The 22,728-nt window shown below is 42.5% G+C and overlaps 1 protein-coding gene across 5 annotated transcripts in view; it reads left to right on the top strand.

The window, feature by feature from the left end:
• The first annotated feature begins 1,201 nt into the window (after positions 1–1,201).
• Positions 1,202–22,728, top strand: part of cpsf6 (cleavage and polyadenylation specific factor 6) — a 37,410-nt gene continuing 15,883 nt past the window's right edge. For 2 of the 5 annotated variants that reach the window (XM_086009371.1, XM_086009372.1), the window contains exons 1-8: positions 1,202–1,346; positions 6,570–6,788; positions 7,780–7,883; positions 8,272–8,417; positions 9,618–9,788; positions 10,701–11,223; positions 13,896–14,011; positions 14,739–14,892. In XM_086009371.1, coding sequence (XP_085865497.1) covers positions 1,287–1,346; positions 6,570–6,788; positions 7,780–7,883; positions 8,272–8,417; positions 9,618–9,788; positions 10,701–11,223; positions 13,896–14,011; positions 14,739–14,892 — 1,493 coding nt within the window. In that variant the 5' untranslated portion in view covers positions 1,202–1,286. The other 3 variants (XM_086009373.1, XM_086009375.1, XM_086009374.1) reach the window with 3 other exon arrangements.

Genomic DNA, 22,728 nt, shown 5'->3' with positions numbered 1-22,728 from the left:
TTGGCCCAGAATGTGCAAACACATTGAGGACATTGTCGGAAAATGTTCCATTTGTCTAGAACGCCGCCCATCAAATGTCAAATAGCCCATGATACCTCACCGTATCCCAGACAGGCCCTGGCAGGTCGTCAGCTGCAAGCAAGTGCATGCAAAACGTGTACAGAGACAGCAACACCAAAAGAGATACTATGACAGGTCAGCTAGACTACTGCCGCCGCTGCACAATGGAGAATCCGTCAGAATCCAGTAGCATGACTACTGGAAGCCAGCAGTTGTCATCCAGCCAGCTGACACTGAGCGATCGTATCACGTCCGTGCTCCAGAAGGACAGGTGTACCGCCGCAATCGCAGGCACCTCCTGAACACCAAGGAACAACACCGTCATTGGGACGAGAGGTCAAGCCTAGAGTTATCCTTGACTTGTGAACTGCCAAAGGGTGTAGGCGGATCGCTGCCCTAAAAAAACTGTACATCGTTATTGAAACATTGAGATGTTTTCAGTGCTAGTTAAATGTTGAGTTTACTTATATGTTGATGCTACTGAGAACATTATGTAGAAGAAAGGTTCAAAAGTAATGCATAACATTTTACTTTTAAAAGGGGATGTAACATTTGCATATGGATTTATCATTGGCCCGCAGGCATCTGTAAGGAATACCTATTATATTCACATGTGATCACATGCTGAGTTTTCATTGGCCTGCAGGCACCTGTAAGGACTGCTATTATTTAGAAGACCCAGGGGTCCTGACTCCATCTTGTCCACACGGTGCTGTATTGATTGAGAAAGCTTACAGACCTGATGCTTCATTGAAATAGTTTAAACTGTAATACTCCGTTGTCCTGCAATTTATTATTTTTGTACAAAGTGTGCAAAACAAGACACCCCACTAGTCACTGCCTGCCACTCGGAAAAAGACCCATTTATTCCAACTGTTTGCTTCCTGTCTGCCAACCAGTTCTTTATCCAAGTCAGTACCTTGCCCCCAATCCCATGTGCCTTAACTTTACACGCTAATCTCTTATGCGGGACCTTATCGAAAGCCTTCTGAAAGTCCAAATACACCACATCCACTGGTTCTCCCTTATCTACTCTACCAGTTACATCCTGTGGCTCCGGTGTGTCAATTTTTGTTGTCCCATAACGGCCTCGGGGTGTTTTACTAGCTATAAAGATGCAAGTTGTTGGAAGCTGCAGTTCCGCTGGCGGCCGAGGGGCGGGCGCTGTTTCCGGAAGTGATGCAGCGAGCCTTCAAACGGCCGCTCGAGCGCAGAGACGCAGTGAAATGGCCGACGGGGTGGATCATATCGACATCTACGCGGATGTCGGCGAGGAGTTTAACCAGGTAACGGCCGGTCGCTGAGGGCCAGGATCGGAGCGGACCGGATCGGTGCGCCTTGGGAGGAGTGACCGAACCGACCTCGGCGTGTTTTCGATGAGTCGCAGTTGAGGCCGCTGGAGAGTGAGAGTGAGTCCCGGCCGCGACTCTCGGCGCTAGGCCTGCAGCCAGAGCCCGGTCCGGCAGGCTACCATTTTATTTTTTCGAAACGGGAGACCCGGCCCACATGGGCCGCCGCCTCTTTCCCTCGGTAGGCCGCTGGCTCCCCCTCCCTACCCCCTGTTCTCTCCCGAGTAGAGGCTGTTATCTCGGGAGAGGATTTTCCCGCTGCTCTGGCTGGGTTGTGTGTTTTTTTTTTAGATGTAACGGTGGATTTTATTTTTCTTCCCGTCCCCCCGGATTCACTTTGTCTCCGGTGGCGGATCCCGCGCTTGCCCGAGACGCATCTTTTGTGAGAACAAAACACGACAACATGGCGCCCGAGAGCGAGCGGGAGATGGCCGAGTAAACAGCAGCGAGTGATTGCGTATCTCCCACACTCAAAACACATTCCTTCAGCCGCCTCCAACCAATAACTTTCATTTTTTTTACACTTGTAGTTAAAAAAAAAAAAAATTGGGCAAATAAGATGGAAACGTTTCAAATTATTATTGGGGTAGAAATGAAATTGAGAATGGAAAAATTAATTGACCTGGCAGTGCAACATTTTTGCTGCTTCGACTGCAGTCTCCTTCGGTTCGTTTTTTTTTAATCGAGTAATATATCGTATATACCAAACTCAAATTTAGTGCAATTTTATATTTTTCACAATCTGCAAACTAAGTGATTGGAATGGACTTTCAAATTGTCAAATGATTGCTTTCAAAAGGCTTAATGTTTAACAATTCAAGAATTTTGAATATTTCCACGATTCTACTTGCAGATAGTATGAATTGAATATTAAAGTTCACTTTTTTTTAATCCCACCCTTGTGCCTTAGTTATACTATCAACCGGTGGTCATTGGTCTCATTTGTTTGTGGGTCCTTAGTGTGTGTGTTTGTTTACATAAGTGACTGCAATTTAGTGAAAGCAATTCCTTCATGCTTTGGGAAAAGCATTTCATTATGAAATTTTTTGTATGACCTGAGGTTGTTCCACAGAAACATGGAAGATAGGAGCAGGAGTAGGCCATTCGGCCCCTCGAGCCTGCTCCGCCATTCAATGAGATCATGGCTGATCATCTAAATTCAGTACCCTGTCCCTGCTTTCTCTCCATATCCCTTGATCCCTTTAGCCTTAAGAAATATATCTAACTCCTCCTTGAATATATTTAATGAATTGACCTCCACTGCCTTCTGTGGTAGAGAATTCCACAGGTTCACCACTCTCTGGGTGAAGAAATTCCTCCTCGTCTCTGTCCTAAATGGGTGACCCCTGGTTCTGGGCTCCCCGGCCACCGGGAACATCCTTCCTGCATCTAGTCTGTCTCGTCCTGTTAGAATGTTATAAGTTTCAATGAATTTCACTAATTGCCACGGGCTTTGATTACACTCGTGATGCGTTTGTTTTTTTTAAATAAAGAAATATATTTTCAGAAACAGTTAACATGAAATAAACTTTTCCATACTTATCTTAAAAAATTTTTAAATTAAAGTTGTTTAGTATTTTGTTCTGTAAGTTTGAGTAATTCTTGGGTGTAGAATGTCACTTGAAGGAAGCATAGGTTTTTAGTGCAAATTGAGTTACAATTAAAATTCCAGTGAAAATGTGAGGGAAAACTATTTTTTGTTTGTGTGGAAAAATGGAATAAAAGTGTAATATTTAAAAAGTTGTGATACTGGATCTACAGTTCAATGCTTGTTCATTACATAACAAACATTGTGACCTAAATTTTCTTTCTAAACAGTAGAAGTCGACAATTTGAAACTACAGTACATGACCGGGGCATATCCGTTTTGAATTAGATCAACCAAGTGCTGCCTGGGTGCAGCAAAGAGTGGATATTTTTGACGTACAATGGTGTGAGAGCCCCCAAAAAATGGGTGGGGATAAGGAGAGACTGTGAAGAGAAAATAATGAGCAATTTACAATTCTAGAAGGGGAACAGGAAATCATGGTGACTGGCTATCGCATGAGTGGCAGAAACATGCAAATATATTGTACTTGCACTTTTTGGTGGTTTACTGCAGAGAAAATGGAGGGAAATATTTCAGACCACACCAGGTGCTATCTGAAAAGTTTATGCTGAAATGCAGTGTTGCGTTTGTGCTCCATATATAACACTGCCAATTAATGCTTTGCGGTTATTTTCCCCATAATTAGAATCAGTTGCACCTATACTGCTGGCCTCCAATAAGTGTAAAGCTCTTGATCATTTTAGTATTTTTCTAGGCTGAACTTAGTGAAAAGCTTAATTACAGTGCAGTTTCTCTCGCTGAACTACATGGGTAAACTTCGCCTCTTGGTATGAATCTGACTGTGCTCTGGTCAAGGGTTATGTTTCTGATGTTGACCATGGTGTGTTTGGCTCAATGATACTTAATGAGCCAAATTGAAAATGGAAAATCAACTTGTGGCCATATTTTTGACAAGTTGTGGAAGGCTTTCCATATGCACCTTAATGACCCGTGCCCTGTATCCCAAAATGCAACTGTTGCTTCTGGTAGTCTTTAGAAAATTCCAAATGGAATGTGGCTTCCAAATTTGATTTGTTACATGAAGTAACTATCATTATTTCTAGCTTATTGGCTCAGATATAAAATATAAATTCTGTTGTGAGCAAAATTCCTTGCTACTGTAGGCATAACTGCATGCTAAATGGTCCAATTTTAAAGAGGGTGCAAGACGAGAGACCTGGAGGCGCCTGTGCACAAATCTTTTGAAGGTGGCTGGACAGGTTAATAAATCATATGGGATCCTGGGCTTTATAAATAGAGGTGTAGAGTACAAAAGCCAGGAAGTTATGCTTTATTAACCTATATAAAACACTAGTTCAGCCCTAGCTGGAGTATTGTCCAGTTCTGAGTGCCACACTTTAGGAAGCATGTGGAGGCTTTTGAGAGGGTACAGAAGAGATTTACTTGAATGGTTCCAGGGATGAGGGATTACAGTATTGTGGATAGACTGAAGAAGCTGGGGTTGCTCTTGGAGTTGAGAAGGCTAAGAGGAGATTTGATCGAGGTGTTTAAAATCATGACGGGTTTAGATAGAATAAAGAAAGAAACTGTTTCCAATGGCTGAAGGGTCGGTAACCAGAGGGCACAGATTTGAGGTGATTGGCAAAAGAACCAGAGGCAACCTGAGGAAAAACTTTTTTTTATGCAACGAGTGGTTAGGATTTGGAATGCAATGCCTGATGGGGTGGTGGGTACAGATTCAATAATAGCCTTCAAAAGGGAATTGGATAAATACCTGGAGGAAAAAGTTGCAGGGATATGGGGAAAGGGGAGTGGGACTAATTGGATTGCTCTTTGATAGAGCCGGCACAGACTCGATGGGCCGAATGGCCTCCTGTGCTGTATGATTCTATGATAACTAAGATTACAAGGGGCTTTTGCAAGCTCTTTGTTTTATATGGAGGAAGAGGGTAAAGTTGGGTCAACTGATACTGAAGCAGAATAATTGGATGGTATTCAATGCTGTTGCCAGTTTCTTCTGAGAAAGTTAAGCTAGACAGCAAGAGCAGTAGCAACAATGAGAGCCAACTTTAAAATTGTATCTACTGTATATACAATATCTGGCAAAACTACTGGTCCCTGCTGTTCTTCATGAGACCTTGAACTACTTTGAGACCTTGAACTACTTTGAGAGTATGATTTCTGGTACTTGAAGAAGACATAATTTCTCTCACAAGGGGGCAGGTGTTTTTATAAATGTAATTTTCTAGATATGAATATTTTCACTTCTTGACGTCCCTTATGAATTGCAGAGGGGATTCATCGTACAAGCTGTATGTTCCTGTAGTTTAACAAGTACAATGCTTGTAAATGGACCTTATGTCGGAGCTTAAGCCGGTAACCCTCGCAGCGTATGTGGTCCTCAAGCCCATGCAATCTGGTCCTTGAATGCCAGACAACTGAATATTGCACTTATCTTTGCTGGTTTGTCTTGCTTGAGTTTTATGGCCCTGAGATTTTTTTTTAAAAAAGCTTTTTTTTTGTAATGTTGCCTCATTGGTAAATAAATCCTAATTCAGAACACTTAAATCTGTTAGTATCAGTGTTTTGAGCCAAGTATGCCAATTGAGGGAACATAGATTTTAAACTTCAGTTTGTGAAAGGTTTTGGCACAAGTTGTTCCATTTTGTTCTTATGGAAATTCGCACATTATGGATTTATGCTAGTTTTACACTAAATCATTGTGTGTGAATTTCCTCGATCATTTGTGCTGCTTCTAAGATGCGCCCATCGAAATCCTCTGCCACTCACTTGCATAAATCTGCCTCCATGCAAAAGGCCAGCTTGCAAGTTTCCTAGATTTACACCGATAAATTTATGCCCAAAATTTAGACGCAGCAAGGCTGGAAGTCACATTATCAGCGTAACTGTGATTTCTCAAGTTTGATGGTGAAAACAATTCTTGCTGGATCCTGCACTGTATTTAACCAAAGTACTATCTGTCCTGGTGGTCCCAAAAATTTTCAGAGCCCCACCTCCTCCATGCGTTCAGAAGGACTAAGCAGCTGGACTGGCCTTCCCACAGAGCATATCCCTGTTCCGCATAATGATGGGAAGGAAAGAGGAGCAGTAGGGGTAAGAGGCTTGGAGAGCGAGGTGCTATGGCAGACGATAGCGGGCATTACTGTTGCTATTGGTGACTCTGAATTTGCGCTTGTTTGATGTTGGATTGTACATGCTGCTCTAGGCAAATTAACTCTGCAGGAAACTTCAGTGTCAGTTCCCGTTGGCAATTTCTGTGCAGAAACTGGTGTAACTTTAGATGTAATTTCTGTGTAAATGTGATCCAGGAAATTCTAGGACTACGTGGCCCCATAATGACAAGTTTTAATATCTCAAGCTTTGATCCTTGGTTATCATTGTACACGAGAGAATCACTGGTTTTTGAATTTAAATTTCTTTTGGTATGATATCTTCTATTGGCTGACTTACACTTTGGGCTGCTTTATTCTAGAGGAACAAGTTGTATTTATGTTCATGCAACACTTTTATGATCATGAGAATTGTAGTTAAATGTTGATAGATGTGACATGGGGATTTTTGTAAAAACCCTCAATTATATTCTTATTTAGGAGTCTGAGTACAGTGGTCATGAGCCAATAGATTTGTATGATGATGTCATATCACCATCTGCCAATAATGGAGACGCACCAGAAGATCGTGATTACATGGACAGCATGCCGCAGTCTGTTTCGGATGATGGTGGCAAAACTCCTAACTCGTTGGGTCCAAATATTGTTTATACCTACACTGGCAAAAGAATAGCTTTGTATATTGGCAATCTGACTTGGGTAAGTGTTTAGATTTGTCTCTACCTTGGCTAAGAATTTACATAACATGAACATAAGAACATAAGAAGTAGGAGCAGGAGTAGGCCATATGGCCCATCGGGCCTGCTCCGCCATTCAATAGGATCATGGCTGATCCGAACCTAGACTCGTGTCCACTTCCCTGCCCGCTCCCCGTAACCCCTAATTCCCTTATCAGCTAGGAAACTATCTCCGTTTTAAATTTATTTAGTTGTACAATGCAATCTGAGTTTTCCAACATCCTCTCTCCAGGCAGCTGCAAATACAATTAGTTCAAATTACAAAGATTCTAGGTTTAGCTCAATAATGGATAGATGAAGTATTTTGGATGGAATAGTGAGTTGTATGCTTCTTTGTAATAGAAGTTACATGGATTCATACTCATCAGTGAGCTAAAGGTAGTTTTTTTAAAAGCCAATCGTTTCCTACCATCTGGCTCTGGTGGGGACAGGTCCCAGGGCCTTCTGGACCAGGGGGGCCTTCACCTTTTTCTGGTGAGTACAGGTTGATTATCAATATTTAATGATTGACTTGATTTAAGAAGTGGAATCTGCATGGATTAAGTTATCACTTTAACATGGATATGCACACATTCAACCCCAGTGACGTGACGAACGTGTTTCAGGCCCGTCACTCGAGAGTTTCGGAGATTAAGTTAGAAACCTGTGACTGGTGCTGCCCAGGGTTCTCAAAAGATTGTTCGGAAGCAAAATTTAATGAATTTATTTGTAAAACTGCAGTTCAATCCCGTGACATTGAAGGAATTTTGAGTATTCTGAAAATCCTGGTACTGACTTCACACTTGACAATGTAACTATATTCGCCACTCCTCCATGTTTAGTTGTCAAGCATCTCCTCTAACTGCAAAAACTAGCTTTTTATTAACTGCTGAGCACAGTCGAGACGTATGTTTCAAAGCCTGTTGCTTCTTTGAAAGTTCTATTCAACATTTTTTTTCCACTTTGCCTTGCAGTGGACCACAGATGAGGATTTGACTGAAGCTCTTCATTCAATGGGCATTACTGATGTTTTAGAGATCAAGTTCTTTGAGAACCGGGCTAACGGACAGTCAAAAGGGTGAGAACGTGATGGATTGGTGCTGTTTAGGTGTTGTGTTGGCAGCTGCTTTATAGAAGTGTTAAATTGGTAATTTATGAGTTCAAAGAATTGGATGTGCAGTAAACTAGCATTTTAATACATTGTTATGCATGAAACTTGAGCTTTATAGTACAAGGGCTGTTCATCAGAAATGTGTAGTAATGGCAAGTGGTATAAGCTGCAAAAGTTCGGAGCAGCTTTTGCAGAGGAAACTTGGAAGCAATCATGTTGGAAGTTAACTAGTTCTACAGATTTGTATAAAAGTAGTTCTATATAAGACGGGATTTGCCGCTTAATGCTATAAAACATCAATAATGCCAACAGAGATGTGATTGTTAAGTGTGGTTACTTTATTTTTTTTTACCAGGTTTGCGCTCATTTGTGTGGGCTCTGAAAGTTCGTCAAAAAAACTGATGGATATGCTTCCTAAACGAGACATGCATGGGCAGAATCCTATCGTCACACCATGCAATAAGCAGTCACTCAGCCAGTTTGAAATGCAGTCTAGGAAATGTAAGCATATAGAAATACATGTACTGAAAAATGTAAATTATTATTTGGCATACTGATCTGTCAGTATGAAAAGTTGTGTAAGCTTGTTTAATAATTTTTTGTACGATTCGTTATAATTATGTCGTCACTAATACTAATTGATGCAGCATATTCAATTTACAGGAAACTTTGGTTTATCCGGAGGTTAAAAGTCCGGAAAGCTCTATCTACCGGCAAAATTCAGGAGCCGTTTCCTATAAGTTTTTTAACTTGTTGCTTTTTTCCCCCCAGCCAGGCTCTGTAAGGTCTGTAGTTAAGCAACAGCGTCAGCTAGAGACGCTTTTAAGCTGCAGCCAACTGTTTTGAAGCTGTTGCTAAGCAACGGGGTTTGTTGATTCTCACGGAGCTGAAAATCTCCGTATGTTTCAACATTAGCGCTGGTTTGTCCGGCAGTTTTGATCTAACGGCAACAGCTCGGTCCCGTCGGTGCCGGATATCAAAGTTTCCTGTATATCAGTTGGTAACACTCTTGAATTCAAGGCCCACTCCAGGATTTGAGCACTTAGTCTAATTTAATACTTCTATGCAGTTACTACAGGATTGCTGAATTATTAGAGGTACAATCTCTTGGTTGTGTTGTTAAGTTGAGGCTCTCTGCCTGTTCAGGTGAACATAAAAGAGCCCACATCATTGTTAAGAACAGGGAGTTTGCTTGGTGGGTAAGCCAGTTTTTCTTTCAACCAGCTAAAACCAGATTAACTGGTCGTTCTTGTGTTTGCTGTTTGTTGAAACTTACTTTGTGCAAACTGGCTGTTAGTGACTACCTGAAGTGCTTGGGCCATACACTGCTATATAAATGCAAGTTTTTTTTTCTTTCTTTATACAAAACTGAATGTTCAACTAAATCCTCAAGTAAAACTTTTATGAATTGTAATGCAGGGCATGCACTTAAACATAAGTGCACTTAATATTTACTTATTTATTTGTATCTATGTTTGGTGATGTATGCAGGTTTTAACACCGTCTGCCTATGGAATGCTCCCTGACACTCTGCAACCTTGCAGAGTGCAAATGTAGGGTTACCCATCAGTTGCAAGGTTATGAGAGCCTGATCTCAATGTATATTAGGAAAAGTAACTACTTTTTGGTACTTGTTTACAACATGCAATTGTTTTTTTAAATCTGGGTTTAAATGGAAGTGATTGGTGTTTATTCTTTCAGCTACTCAGTCTGGCCAAATGTCGGGGGAAGGCAAAGCTGGGCCTCCTGGAGCCAACAGTCGCTTGGCATTTTCTCAAGGTGGAAGGGGACGTGGTCGTTTCCCACCACCTGGCCCTGGTGGGGACAGATTTCCAGGGCCTCCTGGACCAGGAGGGCCTCCACCTTTTCCTGGTGAGTATCAAAGTGATTATCAATATTTAATGAACAACACTGGGGAAGGCAGTAACAAATGTGCCACACATTATTTAACGTCCAAATCTTTTTAGATTCTGAATTACCGTAGGATGTTAAATAGAATTACATAGATTTTGCAGTACATAAGAGGGCAATTTGGCCCAACTGATCTATGTTGGATGTTCATATTCCACGTGAGTCTTCTCCTGCTTTAATTACCTTTTTTCTACCCTGCTTCTTATCCGTCTTCTCGCTCATGTATGCATCAAGCCTCACCATAAATATGTCGATGCTATCTGCTTCAACCACTCCTGTATGGCAACAAATTCCACATTCTGACTATTTTCTGTAATTCTTTGCACTCTGGATGAAATTAGAGATGTAATTAAGTAATCTGGCTTAAAAGCATCACTCGGACTTACATTTGCTCAGTGAAACTGAGCTGAAAGCCCCAGGAAGATTTGTGGTTTGATTCTTAGTCTTTGCTGGTTAATTCTTAAGCTGATCATAGTGCTGCTCTACTTAAGTGTCCCTGTGACTGCCAGATAAGTTTGGAATTGCCGAGTTCTGATCACTATCCTGGAAATTGCATCTTTCCTTTTTTCTTTTTTCTACTTTTTTCTTTCTCCCCTTCTCTGCCCCACCGCACACGCGCCCGCGGCAGGTATGGCAAAACAAACATTGAAAATGTTTTTAGTACAGTGAGTTAACATATGTTGAAGTACTGTTTTTTCAACAACCGTGTCAAGAATTTAAAGAAAATTGTAATGGGAATGAAGTTATAAATGTTCAGTGTTAAAAGTTGAATTTTAGTATTCTAAATGTAACAATGCCATGTAATCTTTTGTACAGATCATTCTTATGAATTACATTTCTTTGAATGTGACCGCATATTTTTATTTTTGTCAGGGCAAGGTCCACCACGACCTCCTCCAGGCCCTCCTGGTCCACCAGGCCCTCCAGGTCCACCGGGTCCACCTCCACCTGGGCAAGGTCTTCCTCCTCCATTAGGTGGGCCACCCAATCGGGGTGATCGTCCTCCACCCCCAGTTCTGTTTCCAGGACAACCATTTGGGCAACCTCCCATGGGACCACTCCCTCCTGGTCCACCCCCTCCTGTTCCAGGCTTTGGTCCTCCTCCTGGCCCCCCTCCTCCTCAGCAAGGACCACCCCCACCACCTGGTCCTTTCCCACCACGTCCTCCAGGTCCACTTGGCCCTCCTATTAATCTTGCTCCACCTCCACATCTTCCTGGACCCCCTCCTGGTGCACCACCTCCAGCCCCTCATGTAAATCCTGCTTTCTTCCCACCACCGGCCAATAATGTAATTCCTTCATCTGACAGTCGTGGACCTCCTCCTCCTCCTCCTCCATCGGATCCATATGGACGCCCCCCACCATATGACCGAGGAGACTATGGACCTGCTGGCAGGTAAAAATGTATACTTTAATTTTGTGAAGAAATGCCTTTATTGAGAGAAAAACAACTTGTATTTATATAGCGCCTTTAAACGAAGTAAAACGTCCCATAGTGCATCACAGGAATATAAGACCAAAAAAAAGAAAAATCCTTTGCGAATCATGCAAATGTTAAATATGTTCAAGTTAAGTTTAACTGGGATTAGCAGAGCTGGGCAATTGGATTTTGAGTGAAATACTGACCTTTCACCTCTAGGACTTGAGTTCAAATCCAGCAGTGGTGGGTGACTCTTTACATGAGTTTCTGCTTTCAAATCCATTCTCTGCCTAAATGCATGACCCAAAACTGCCTATAATTCTATATTAGAAATCATCAAAGATGCATTTACATTGCAGCTATTGGTCTGAGACTGGTAGATGCAGTTTGGGTTTCAGCCAGGCAGAACCCTGTTTATATTGCTTGGCTCCTGCCTGATGAGAATTTCACCGTGGATATTTTGGAGGGAACTGCATTTGTGGGCGCATGAAGGGGCAGAACTATCTTCCAGCAATTAGAAATTTTAAAGCTTTAAGAGAGCAGAGAGGAGAAGAATCCCTGCTCCCTGAACATGTAAATTAAGTAAGAAGTCACACAACACCAGGTTATAGTCCAACAGCTTTATTTGAAATCACAAGCTTTCGGAGCGCTGCTCCTTCTTCAGGTGAAGTGGAGAAATGCATAAAGACACGGCTTATATAGTCAGAGAATCATGTCAGATGTTTACAGGTAACCTTTCCAACTGCCATTAATCGCACCTCGGCAGAGAGATAATCACAGCAGTCAAAGGTGTGAATGGTGTCCAAACAGGTCAGTCAGGGAAACATTACATCAAAGAACAATGAGGTGGGGTCACAAGGGGTCAAATATTGCAGATGCTGGGGTCTGTATGAAAAACAAAAAAAGACAAAAAAACATTTTTTTTTTTGGCTGGAAATCACAGCAGGTCCGGCCGCATCTGTGTAGAGAGAACAAGCCAATGTCGACTCGCGTCTGGATGACCCTGCATCAGGTGGGGTTACATGTAGCGTGACATGAACCCAAGATCTCGGTTGAGGCCGTCCTCATGAGTGCGGAACTTGGCTATCAGTTTCTGCTCGACGATTTTGCGTTGTCGTGTGTCTCGAAGGCCACCTTGGAGAATGCTTACCCGAAGATCGGAGGCTGAATGTCCTTGACTGCTGAAGTGTTCCCCGACTGGGAGGGAACACTCCTGCCTGGTGATTGTTGCGCGGTGTCCGTTCATCCGTTGTCGCAGTGTCTGCATGGTCTCGCCGATGTACCATGCTCCGGGGCATCCTTTCCTGCAACGTATGAGGTAGACAACGTTGGCCGAGGATGCCCCGGAGCATGGTACATCGGCGAGACCATGCAGACACTGCGACAACGGATGAACGGACACCGCGCAACAATCACCAGGCAGGAGTGTTTCCTCCCAGTCGGGGAACACTTCAGCAGTCAAGGACATTCAGCCTCCGATCTTCGGGTAAGCATTCTCCAAGGTGGCCTTCGAGACACACGACAACGCAAAATCGTCGAGCAGAAACTGATAGCCAAGTTCCGCACCCATGAGGACGGCCTCAACCGAGATCTTGGGTTCATGTCACGCTACATGTAACCCCACCTGATGCAGTGTCATCCAGACTCGAGTCGACATTGGCTTGTTCTCTTTACACAGATGCGGCCGGACCTGCTGTGATTTCCAGCCAAAAAAAATGTTTTTTGTCTTTTTTTGTTTTTCATACAGACCCCAGCATCTGCAATATTTGACCCCTTGTGACCCCACCTCATTGTTCTTTGATGTAATGTTTCCCTGACTGACCTGTTTGGACACCATTCACACCTTTGACTGCTGTGATTATCTCTCTGCCGAGGTGCGATAAATGGCAGTTGGAAAGGTTACCTGTAAACATCTGACATGATTCTCTGACTATATAAGCCGTGTTTTTATGCATTTCTCCACTTCACCTGAAGAAGGAGCAGCGCTCCGAAAGCTTGTGATTTCAAATAAAGCTGTTGGACTATAACCTGGTGTTGTGTGACTTCTTACATTTGTCCACCCCAGTCCAACTCCGGCATCTCCACACCATGTAAATTAAGGTACGTTAGATTTTTTTCATTTTTAAAGTACCCGGTTGGTGGAACTAATAGACCAACTTTGACACTACTGGATTTTTAATCCATGTAGTGACATAGAAGTGGCATGAGACTAGCTCCTTCAGAAAGTGTCACTGCACTTCGCCCTGGAGTCGGGTTAAGCGAGACCGAAATCACTTTGCACTGGAGTTAAGCTTGTAGTGCAACTATGCCCCAAGAGGCAGTAAGGATAACTTTTGTAGGAAATGGTATTATCACATAAGTGGAGTTGATGATCTTCAGAAGTTAGGTTCAGGCACAGTATGAATCGAATCTTAATCTTCATCTGACTTTTGCAGTGTCACCATAAATCATTCCGAAATGGGGAAGCAAATTCCATCATCCGCATTAGTTTAGATGAATGCAAAGAAATTAACCAGAAATGTGTTTTTTAAAAAGCAGAAGAAAAATTTCTAACATATGTCTCCTGTATCAGTTTAGAATGTCAAGAGACCAGAATTTTGTACCAGGAAATAAATGGATACTAGTTTTGCTATTTCTTTTCTTGCCAGAGACATGGATCCATCGAGGACTCCACTGAGTGAAGCAGAATTTGAGGAAATCATGAATCGGAACAGAGCCATTTCCAGTAGTGCAATTTCAAGGGCCGTGTCGGACGCGAGTGCCGGTAAACTGAAGCAACTTGCTGCTTCTCTCCCTCTTCCCCCACCACCCACAAAATACATCTCCACTCTCAAAGCAGCAACTTGTGCAGGAGTGTGGCTGTACTGGTTCTGGTAACCATCTAGAACCTCACTTGGTTGTATGCTCTTTTGAACTTAAACTGAGAGTATTGGCAGCCTGTTTAATTGGGGCACATTGCAATAGATCTTCAGAAGGTGGGGCACATTATAAATGGAAATTGGCCCTTCATTTGACTTTAGAGTGATTAATGCTGACACATCATGTCCACGTGTATGTTCTAGTGTTTGTCTCTGGATAGCTTCAGTGGAATCTAAAGCTACAACCCCCAATCTCGAACCTCAAGTTGCAGATGCCAGTGGTAGCATCCCAACTTCTATGCTGGCTGAGATCAGTTAATGAAACTAATGTAACACACCTGGAGATCAAACTAGGACACTTTTGCTCTGTGGCTTAGTACATGGACCATTCAGCGAATGCATGGCCTAATCAGTAGACCCAGAAATGAGTCTAATTTTGAAGATCGAGAATGTCAGAAGTTACGATGGAGGTACAAGTTTTAGGAGTGGGATTGGAAAAGATGTGATGGCTATAGTAAAGGAGGCATTTTGGCTGTGAATGCAAGGATTAGTTGACTCTCTCTCCATTTATTAATGCAGATATCTGAACAATTATAATAGACTCATTGTCAAATCTTTTCATTTGGATTGCAGGTGATTATGGGAGTGCTATTGAAACCCTGGTTACTGCTATTTCTTTGATCAAGCAGTCTAAAGTATCTGCTGATGACCGTTGCAAAGTTCTCATAAGTTCTCTGCAGGATTGCCTTCATGGAATAGAATCAAAGTCATATGGTTCTGGGTCAAGGTATGGTCATTTTCATCCTTAATTAAAAGTTAGTAATGTTAATACAGTACAGCAGTTGGGTTGCATTTAATTTGTGACAGTCAGTTGTCAAAATTGCATTGATTGCCATTTTCTGGTGACTAACTTGCACAGTGTTTTGAACTGTAAAGCTTGCTTTATACTAGGTGGAAGAGCTTGCCATGGCCAAATTCTGCTTGGAAGAGATCTTTGCAAGAATACTGTAGGCAGAGAGCAATCACTTTTTTTAAATTATCAACTGAGGGCTGTCCAGCCTTATGGCTGGGAATGGGCCTTTTTGCAGCATCAAACACAAATTGAATAAACTTGAAAAATTTGGTCTCTGGTTCTGTGATGCTTGTGTGTTATCGGATCTTTTGAGTGTTTTACTCTATTAACATAGTTGATTTCAGTGGGAGCAGTTGCCTTAGCTCTCCTAGATTTAACACTCCATCTGTGTCCCATGGGCTCAGCAACAGTTTTTCCATAAGCGAAAGATCAGATTGTCAGTCAAGAGTATTTTTTGATCCATTTAGGGATTATGGTCAGCCTTGTTAAAATAGACTGGTAGTACTATTGCACGTAGGCCTGTTTCATTTGGCTTTGTCCATGATTTCAGTGTCTCTTCCATTTGGTGTAGGTGCATTAGAACTTGTAGAAACCAGTAAAGGCATTTTTGTTCTGCCCTCGGTTTTCCTCCCCCATGATATTTACTTGCAATCTCTTTACTTGGCATTACTGATGCCCAGTTCCCATCCCTACCCACTGGTGAGTGTAGGACAAGAGATTCTCTTGTGAAAATTAATATTTGTCCACTGAGGGGCAATCTGTTAGCTCAGCTTTTGAAGATTAAACTGGGAAGAAGGCAAAAGGAAAGCAGTGGTTAAATTTCCCTATTGGAATCCTGGCTGCGGTCATGACCGGAGCAAAACTAATTTGAGTATGGTGCCAGGATAACCTCACAGCTGGAGCTTCAATTCTGAGCATGTCCATGCAACAACAACAAAATGCTGTCATGGACCAGATATGTCACTCAGTTGTTTCACAGGCTTTCATTCCAAATGGTCCATAACAAAGATGGGAGAGGTGGCCTCAGTTGGCTGTAGTGTTACTTATTCATGTGTTCACTGTCCACCAATGTGATCATGCAATGGCGATGAAACACACAAATTATCAGTCTTGCATCCCCCAAGCTAATAGTTTTACCATAAGAAAGTTGTTTTGGATTTTCAAAAGGCCTTCAATAAGGTACTGCATTGTAGACTCATGACTAAGGCCAGAACATGTGGTGTCAGGGGACAAGTAGCAGAATGGATAGCAGGCTGGCAAAACAGTAGGTGTTAAAGGTAGTTATTCAGACTGGCAAAAGGTGGGAAGTGGTGTTCCACAGGAATCAGTGCTGGGACTGCTGCTGTTCACCATTTACATAAACGATTTAGACTCTGGAACTGGAAGTACCATTTTATAATTTGCAAACGACACCAAATTGGCGGGGGGTGTAGTTAATACAGAAGAGGACTGCAACAAAATACAGGAAGACATAAATAAACTTGCAGAATGGGTGTGTAATTGGGAACTGTACTTCAATATAGATAATAAGTATGGAATTATATATTTTGGTAGGCAGAATTAAGAGCTGACTAACTTGCTAGTACTTATTAAATTAATAACTTAAACGAAATAAAATAATCAAACAATAATCCTAAAATATAGATTGAATGAAATCCTTAATAAATAAAACAAGGTTAGAGATGGCAGGGCAGGTGGTGTCATAACTGCAGCATGTGGGAGTCTGGAGAGCATCGCGATCCCGAGCAACCACATCTGCAGTAAGTGTCTGCAACTCGAGGAACTTTGGCTCAGAATTGTTGAGCTGGAGTACGAGCTACAGACATTGCGATGCATCAGGGAGGGGGGGAAGAGTTACCTGGACACTTTGTTCCATGAGGCAGTCGCACCTTTTAAGTTAAGTAATACTTTAGAGTTCGTCCGTGGTCAGGGACAGGAGGGTGTGACTGCGAGTCAGGAAGGTATGGGGACCCATGATGTAGTGATGGAGGAGCCTCAGCCCTGGACCTTGTCCAACAGGTACGAGGTACTTTCTACCTGTATGGATGAGGAATAGGACTGCAGGTAGGATGGGCAAACTGACCACGGCACTGTGGTATAGGGGGCCATCCAAGTGGGGGGAGAAGGAAGGAATGTGATGGTAGTAGGGGACAGTATAGTCAAGGAGATAGATACTGTTCTCTGCAGCCGTGAAAGAGAGTCCCGAAGGCTCTGTTGCCTGCCCCGGTGCCAGGGTTAAGGATATCTCCTCGCAGCTGGAGAAGAACTTGGAGTGGGAACAGGAGGATCCAGTTGTCATCGTCCATGTAGGAACCAACGACATAGGTAGAATTACGAATGAGGTTCTGATGAGGGAGTTTGAGGAGCTAGGGTCTAAATTAATAAGCAGAACCTCGAGGGTAATATGTGGATTATTACCTGAGCCATGTGCAAATTGGCATAGGGTCAAGCAGATTAGAGAGTTTAATGCATGGCTCAAAGAATGGTGTGGGAAAATGGGGTTTCAATTCATGGGGCACTGGCACCAGTACTGGGGAAAGAGGGCTCCACTTAAACCGGGCTGGGACCAGCGTCCTGGCAAATTGAATAACTAGGGCTTTAAACTTTTATAAAAAATAAAAAAAAGGGGGGGTCATGTGAGGGGAAATTAAAAATCTAAAGGGAAAGGTCAAGTCAATAGAGCAGTGCAGCGATTTGGGTAAAAATAAGCAGTGTGACAGGAAGGGACAGAGTTTAATGGTAGCAGTGCAGCAGAGAATAAGGTGAAAGCAGGGAATAATGGTTAAAAAATGTAAATTAAAGACTCTTGTTACGAATGCTTCGTGCATTTAGATAAAGATAGACGAACTAGTGGCACAAATAGAGATAAATGGGTTTGATCTAATAGCCATTACAGAGACATGGTTGCAAGGTGGCCAAGGTTGGGAACTAAATGTTCCCGGGTACTTAACGTTTCAAAAAGACAGGCAGAATGGAACAGGGAGGGGGAGTAGCTCTGATAAAGGATGACATAAGGACAGTAGCGAGAAAGGATCTCTGCTCGGAAGATCAGGAAGTAGAATCAGTATGGGTGGAGATAAGGCATAACAAGGGGCAGAAAACAATGGTAGTAGTAGTATATAGGCCCCCTAACAGTAGCTATACTGTTGGACAGAATATTAATCAAGAAATAGTAGGAGCATGCAACAAAAGTAATGCAATAATCTTGGGGGACTTTAATCTTATAGACTGGACAAATCAAATTGGAAAAGGTAGACTGGAGGACACGTTCATGGAATGCATTCAGGTCAGTTTCCTAGAACAATATGTCATGGGAACAGGCTATTTTAGATCTTGTATTGTGTAATGAGACAGGGTTAATTAGCAATCTCATAGTAAAGGATCCTCTGGGGCAGAGTGATCATAATATGATAGGCAAGTCACTCAAAATTAATATGAAATTCTAAGTCCAAAACTAGAGTCTTAAACTTAAATAAAGCCAATTACGTAGGTATGAGGGGCGAGTTGGCTGAGGCATATTGGAAAAATAGATTAAAAGGTATGGCGGTAGATAAGCTGTGGGTAGCATTTAAAGAAATATTTCATAATTCTCAACAAAAGTACATTCCATTGAGAAACAAAAACTCCACGGGAGAAGTGATCCAACCGTGGCTAACTAAAGAAGTTAAGGATAGCATTAAATTGAAATAAGTTTTTAATGTTGCAAAGAATAATAGTAAGCCTGAGGATTGGGAGAGTTTGAGACCAGAAAAGATTGTTCAAAAAATTGATTAAAAAGGGAAAGAAAATAGAATGAGATAACTAGCAAGAAATATGAAAGCAGATTGTAAGAGTTTCTACAAGTATGTAAAAAGGAAGAGTAGCAAAAATAACGTTGGTCCCTTAAAAGCGGAGACAGGAGAAATTGTTATGGGGAATAAGGAAATGGCGGAAATGTTAAACAAATATTTTGTATCTGTCTTCACAGAAGACACAAAAAGCATACCAAAAATGGTGGGGAACCAAGAGTGTAATGAGGGTGAGGAACTTAACGTAATTAATATAAGTAGAGAAACTAATGGGACTAAAAGCCGACAAATCCCCTGGACCTGACGGCCTACATCTTGGGGTTCTAAAAGAGATGGTTGAAGAAATAGTGGCTGCATTGGTTTTGATCTTCCAAAATTCCCTAGATTCTGGAATGGCCCCAGTGGATTGGAAGGTCGCAAATGTAACACCGCTATTCAAGAAAGGAGGGAGAGAAAAAACAGGGAATTACAGGCCAGTTAGCCTGACCTGACTCATTGTGAAAATGCTGGAATCCATTGGAAGGCAAATGGCATGTTGACCTTTATTGCCAGGGCGTTGGAGTATAAGAGTAAGAAAGTCTTGCTACAATTGTACAGGCCCTTGGTGAGACCACACCTGAAGTACTGTGCAGTTTTGGTCCTATCTAAGGAAGGAGTCTAAGGATAAGGGGTAGGCCATTTAGGACAGAAATGAGGAATTTCTTCACCCAGTGAGTGGTGAACCTGTGGAATTCTCTGCCACAGAAGGCAGTAGAGGCCAATTCATTAAATATATTCAAGAAGGAGTTGGATATATTTCTTGAGGCTAAAGGGATATGGGGAGAAAGCAGGGACGGTACTGAATTTGGATGATCAGCCATGATCGCATTGAATGGCGGAGCAGGCTTGAGGTGCCAAATGGCCTACTCCCGCTCCTATCTTCTATGTTTCTATGTTAAGGAAGTGGTATCAAGTTACTTAGAAAATCATAACATGATTAGGCAGAGTCAACATGGTTTTATGGAAGGAAATAGTGTTTGACAAATTTTAGTTTTTTTGAGGGTGTAACTAGCCGGATAGATGAAGGGGAACCAGTGGATGTAGTATATTTGGATTTCCAAAAGGCATGCCATAAGATGCCACATAATAAAAATTATTACACCAGATTAGGGCTCATGGGGTTGGGGCTAATATAGTAGCATGGTTAGAGGATTGGTTAACAGACAGAAAACAGAGTAGGGATAAACTGATCTTTTTCAGGTTGGCAGGCTGTAACTAGTGGGGTGCCGCAAGGATCAGTGTTGGGGCCTCTGCTATTTACAATCTATATGAATGACCTAGATGAAGGGACCGAGTGTAATGTATCCAAGTTTGCTGATACAAAGCTAGGTGGGACAGTAAGCTGTGAGGAGAGCAGTGTCTGCAAAGGGATATAGATAGACTGAGTGGGCAGTAAGGTGGCAGATGGAGTATAATGTAGGGAAATGTGAGGTTAGTCACTTTGGTAGGAAGAATAGAAAAACTTTTTTAAATGGTGAGAAACTTTCAAATGTTGGTGTTCAGAAAGATTTGGGTGTTCTTGTGCAAGAAACACCGAAAGCTAGCATGTAGGTACAGCAAGCAATAAGGAAGGGAAATGGCATGTTGGCCTTTATTGCCAGGGGGTTGGAGTATAAGAGTAAGAAAGTCTTGCTACAATTGTACAGGGCCTTGGTGAGACCTGGAGTACTGTGCAGTTTTGGTCCTATCTAAGGAAGGATATACTTGCCTTGGAGGTGGTGCAACAGAGGTTCACTAGATTGATTCCTGGGCTGAGAGGGCTGTCCTATGATGAGAGATTGTTTAGAATGGGCCTATACTCTCTGGAGTTTAGAAGAATGAGAGGTGATCTCATTGAAACATACAAGATTCTGAAGGGGATTGACAGGGTAGATGTTGAGAGGTTGTTTCCCCTGGCTGGAGAGTCTAGAACTAGGGGGCATAGTCTCAGGATAAGGGGTAAGCCATTTAAGACTGAGATGAGGAGGAATTTCTTCACTCAGGGTTGTGAATCTTTGGAATTCTCTGCCCCAGAGAGCTGTGCATGCTGAGTCTGAGTATATTCAAGGTTGAGATATAGATTTTTAGACTCTAGGAGAATTACATAGAAGAAGATAGGATAGGAGCAGGAGTAGGCCATTTGGCCCCTCGAGCCTGCTCCGCCATTCAATGCGATCATGGCTGATCATCCAAATTCAGTGCCCGGTCCCTGCTTTCTCCCCATACCCCTTGATCCCTTTAGCCTTAAGAAATATATCCAACTCCTTGAATATATTGGCCTCTACTGCCTTCTGTGGTAGAGAATTCCACAGGTTCACCACTTTCTGGGTGAAGAAATTCCTCCTCATTTCTGTCCTAAATGGCCTACCCCTTATCCTTTTAGACTGTGACCCCTGGTCCTGGACTCCCCGACCATCGGGAACATCCTTCTTGCATCTAGTCTGTCCAGTCCTGTCAGAATTTTATAAGTTTCAATGAGATCCCCTCTCATTCTTCTAAACTCCAGCGAGTACAAGCCCAATCGACCCAATCTCCTTGTATGTCATTCCTGCCATCCCAGGTATCAGCCTGGTGAATCTTCGCTGAACTCCTTCCATGGAAAGAACATCCTACCTCAGATAAGGCAACTAAAACTGCACACAATACTCAAGGTGTGGTCTCACCAAGGCCCTGTACAACTGCAGCAAGACATCCTTGTTCCTGTACTCCAACCCTCTCGCTACGAAGGCCAACATACCATTTGCCTTCTTAACCGCCTGCTGCACCTGCATGCTTACCTTCAGTGACTGGTGCACAAGGACACCCAGGTCTCGTTGCACTTCCCCTTCTCCCAATCTATTGCCATTCAGATAATAATCTGCCTTCCTGTTTTTGCCACCAAAGTGTTAAGGGATATGGAGATCGGGCGGGAAAGTGGAGTTGAGGTCGATGATCAGTCGTGATCTTATTGAATGGCGGAGCAGGCTCGAGGGGCCGTATGCCCTACTCCTGCTCTTATTTCTTATGTTACGTTCTTCTGATGCCAGATCTGAGTTATACCTATCAAGAAAGACTGAACAGGCTGGGGTTCTTTTCCCTAGAAACGAAAAGACTGAGGGGTGACCTGATCGAGATCTTTAAGATTCTGAAATGTTTGATAGGGTAGATGTAGAGAAGATGTTTCCACTTGCGGGAGAGACCAGAACATGGGGCCCTAAATACAAGATACTCCCTAATAAATGTAATAGGGAATTCAGGAGAAACCTAGCCAAAGTGGCTAGAATGTGGGACTTGCTACCACAATGAGTAGTTGCGGTGACTAGCATAGATGTATTTAAGGAGAAGCTTGATAAACAGATGAGGGAGAAAGGAATAGATGGATATGTTGGGGTTTGATGAGGGGTGGGAGGAGACTTATGTGGAGCATGAGCACCAGCATGGACCTGTTAATCAGAATTGCCTGTTCCTGTGCAGTAAATACTATGGAAGTCAAAGAAATTGTGGTGTGTCTAATGTTCTGAATTTTAGAAAATCCTATTTTTGTAGAAGAACATAATTAATTGAATTTTTATATTTTACAATGGGCAAATTGAGTTCCAGATCCTGATGATCGAATCAATCCAGCCAGGACATCATAGGGCAAGGGATATGCAGGAAAGTCTAGGAAATGGAGGAAAAGCTTAAATATAATGTGATCAGTTTCAGACCATTTGTTAAAAATTACATCAATTGTAATATGCTTCAATTTTAAAGTCCTGTCTGCTTATGTAGATCTGGATAGTTTAAATTGGAGGCTCTGTTACTTTTTAATACAAAGTATTTAAACTGTATGAAAATGATCCTGCTGTGCAGTGATTGGTGGACTGAGCCAAATGAAACTGGGCATTCTTTTCCATTCTGCCCCTCAACATGCCATCCCCTCGTTCTCCCTCTTTCTTCCCCCCCCCCCCCCCCCCCCCCCTCCAGTTGAGAACCATTGTGCCAA

Source organism: Somniosus microcephalus, chromosome 16 (genome assembly GCF_052327205.1).
Source record: "Somniosus microcephalus isolate GS21.2 chromosome 16, FLI_Smic_1.0, whole genome shotgun sequence".
In the NCBI taxonomy this organism is placed as follows: Eukaryota; Metazoa; Chordata; class Chondrichthyes; order Squaliformes; family Somniosidae; genus Somniosus; species Somniosus microcephalus.
This window is presented reverse-complemented; position numbering and strand designations above follow the sequence as displayed.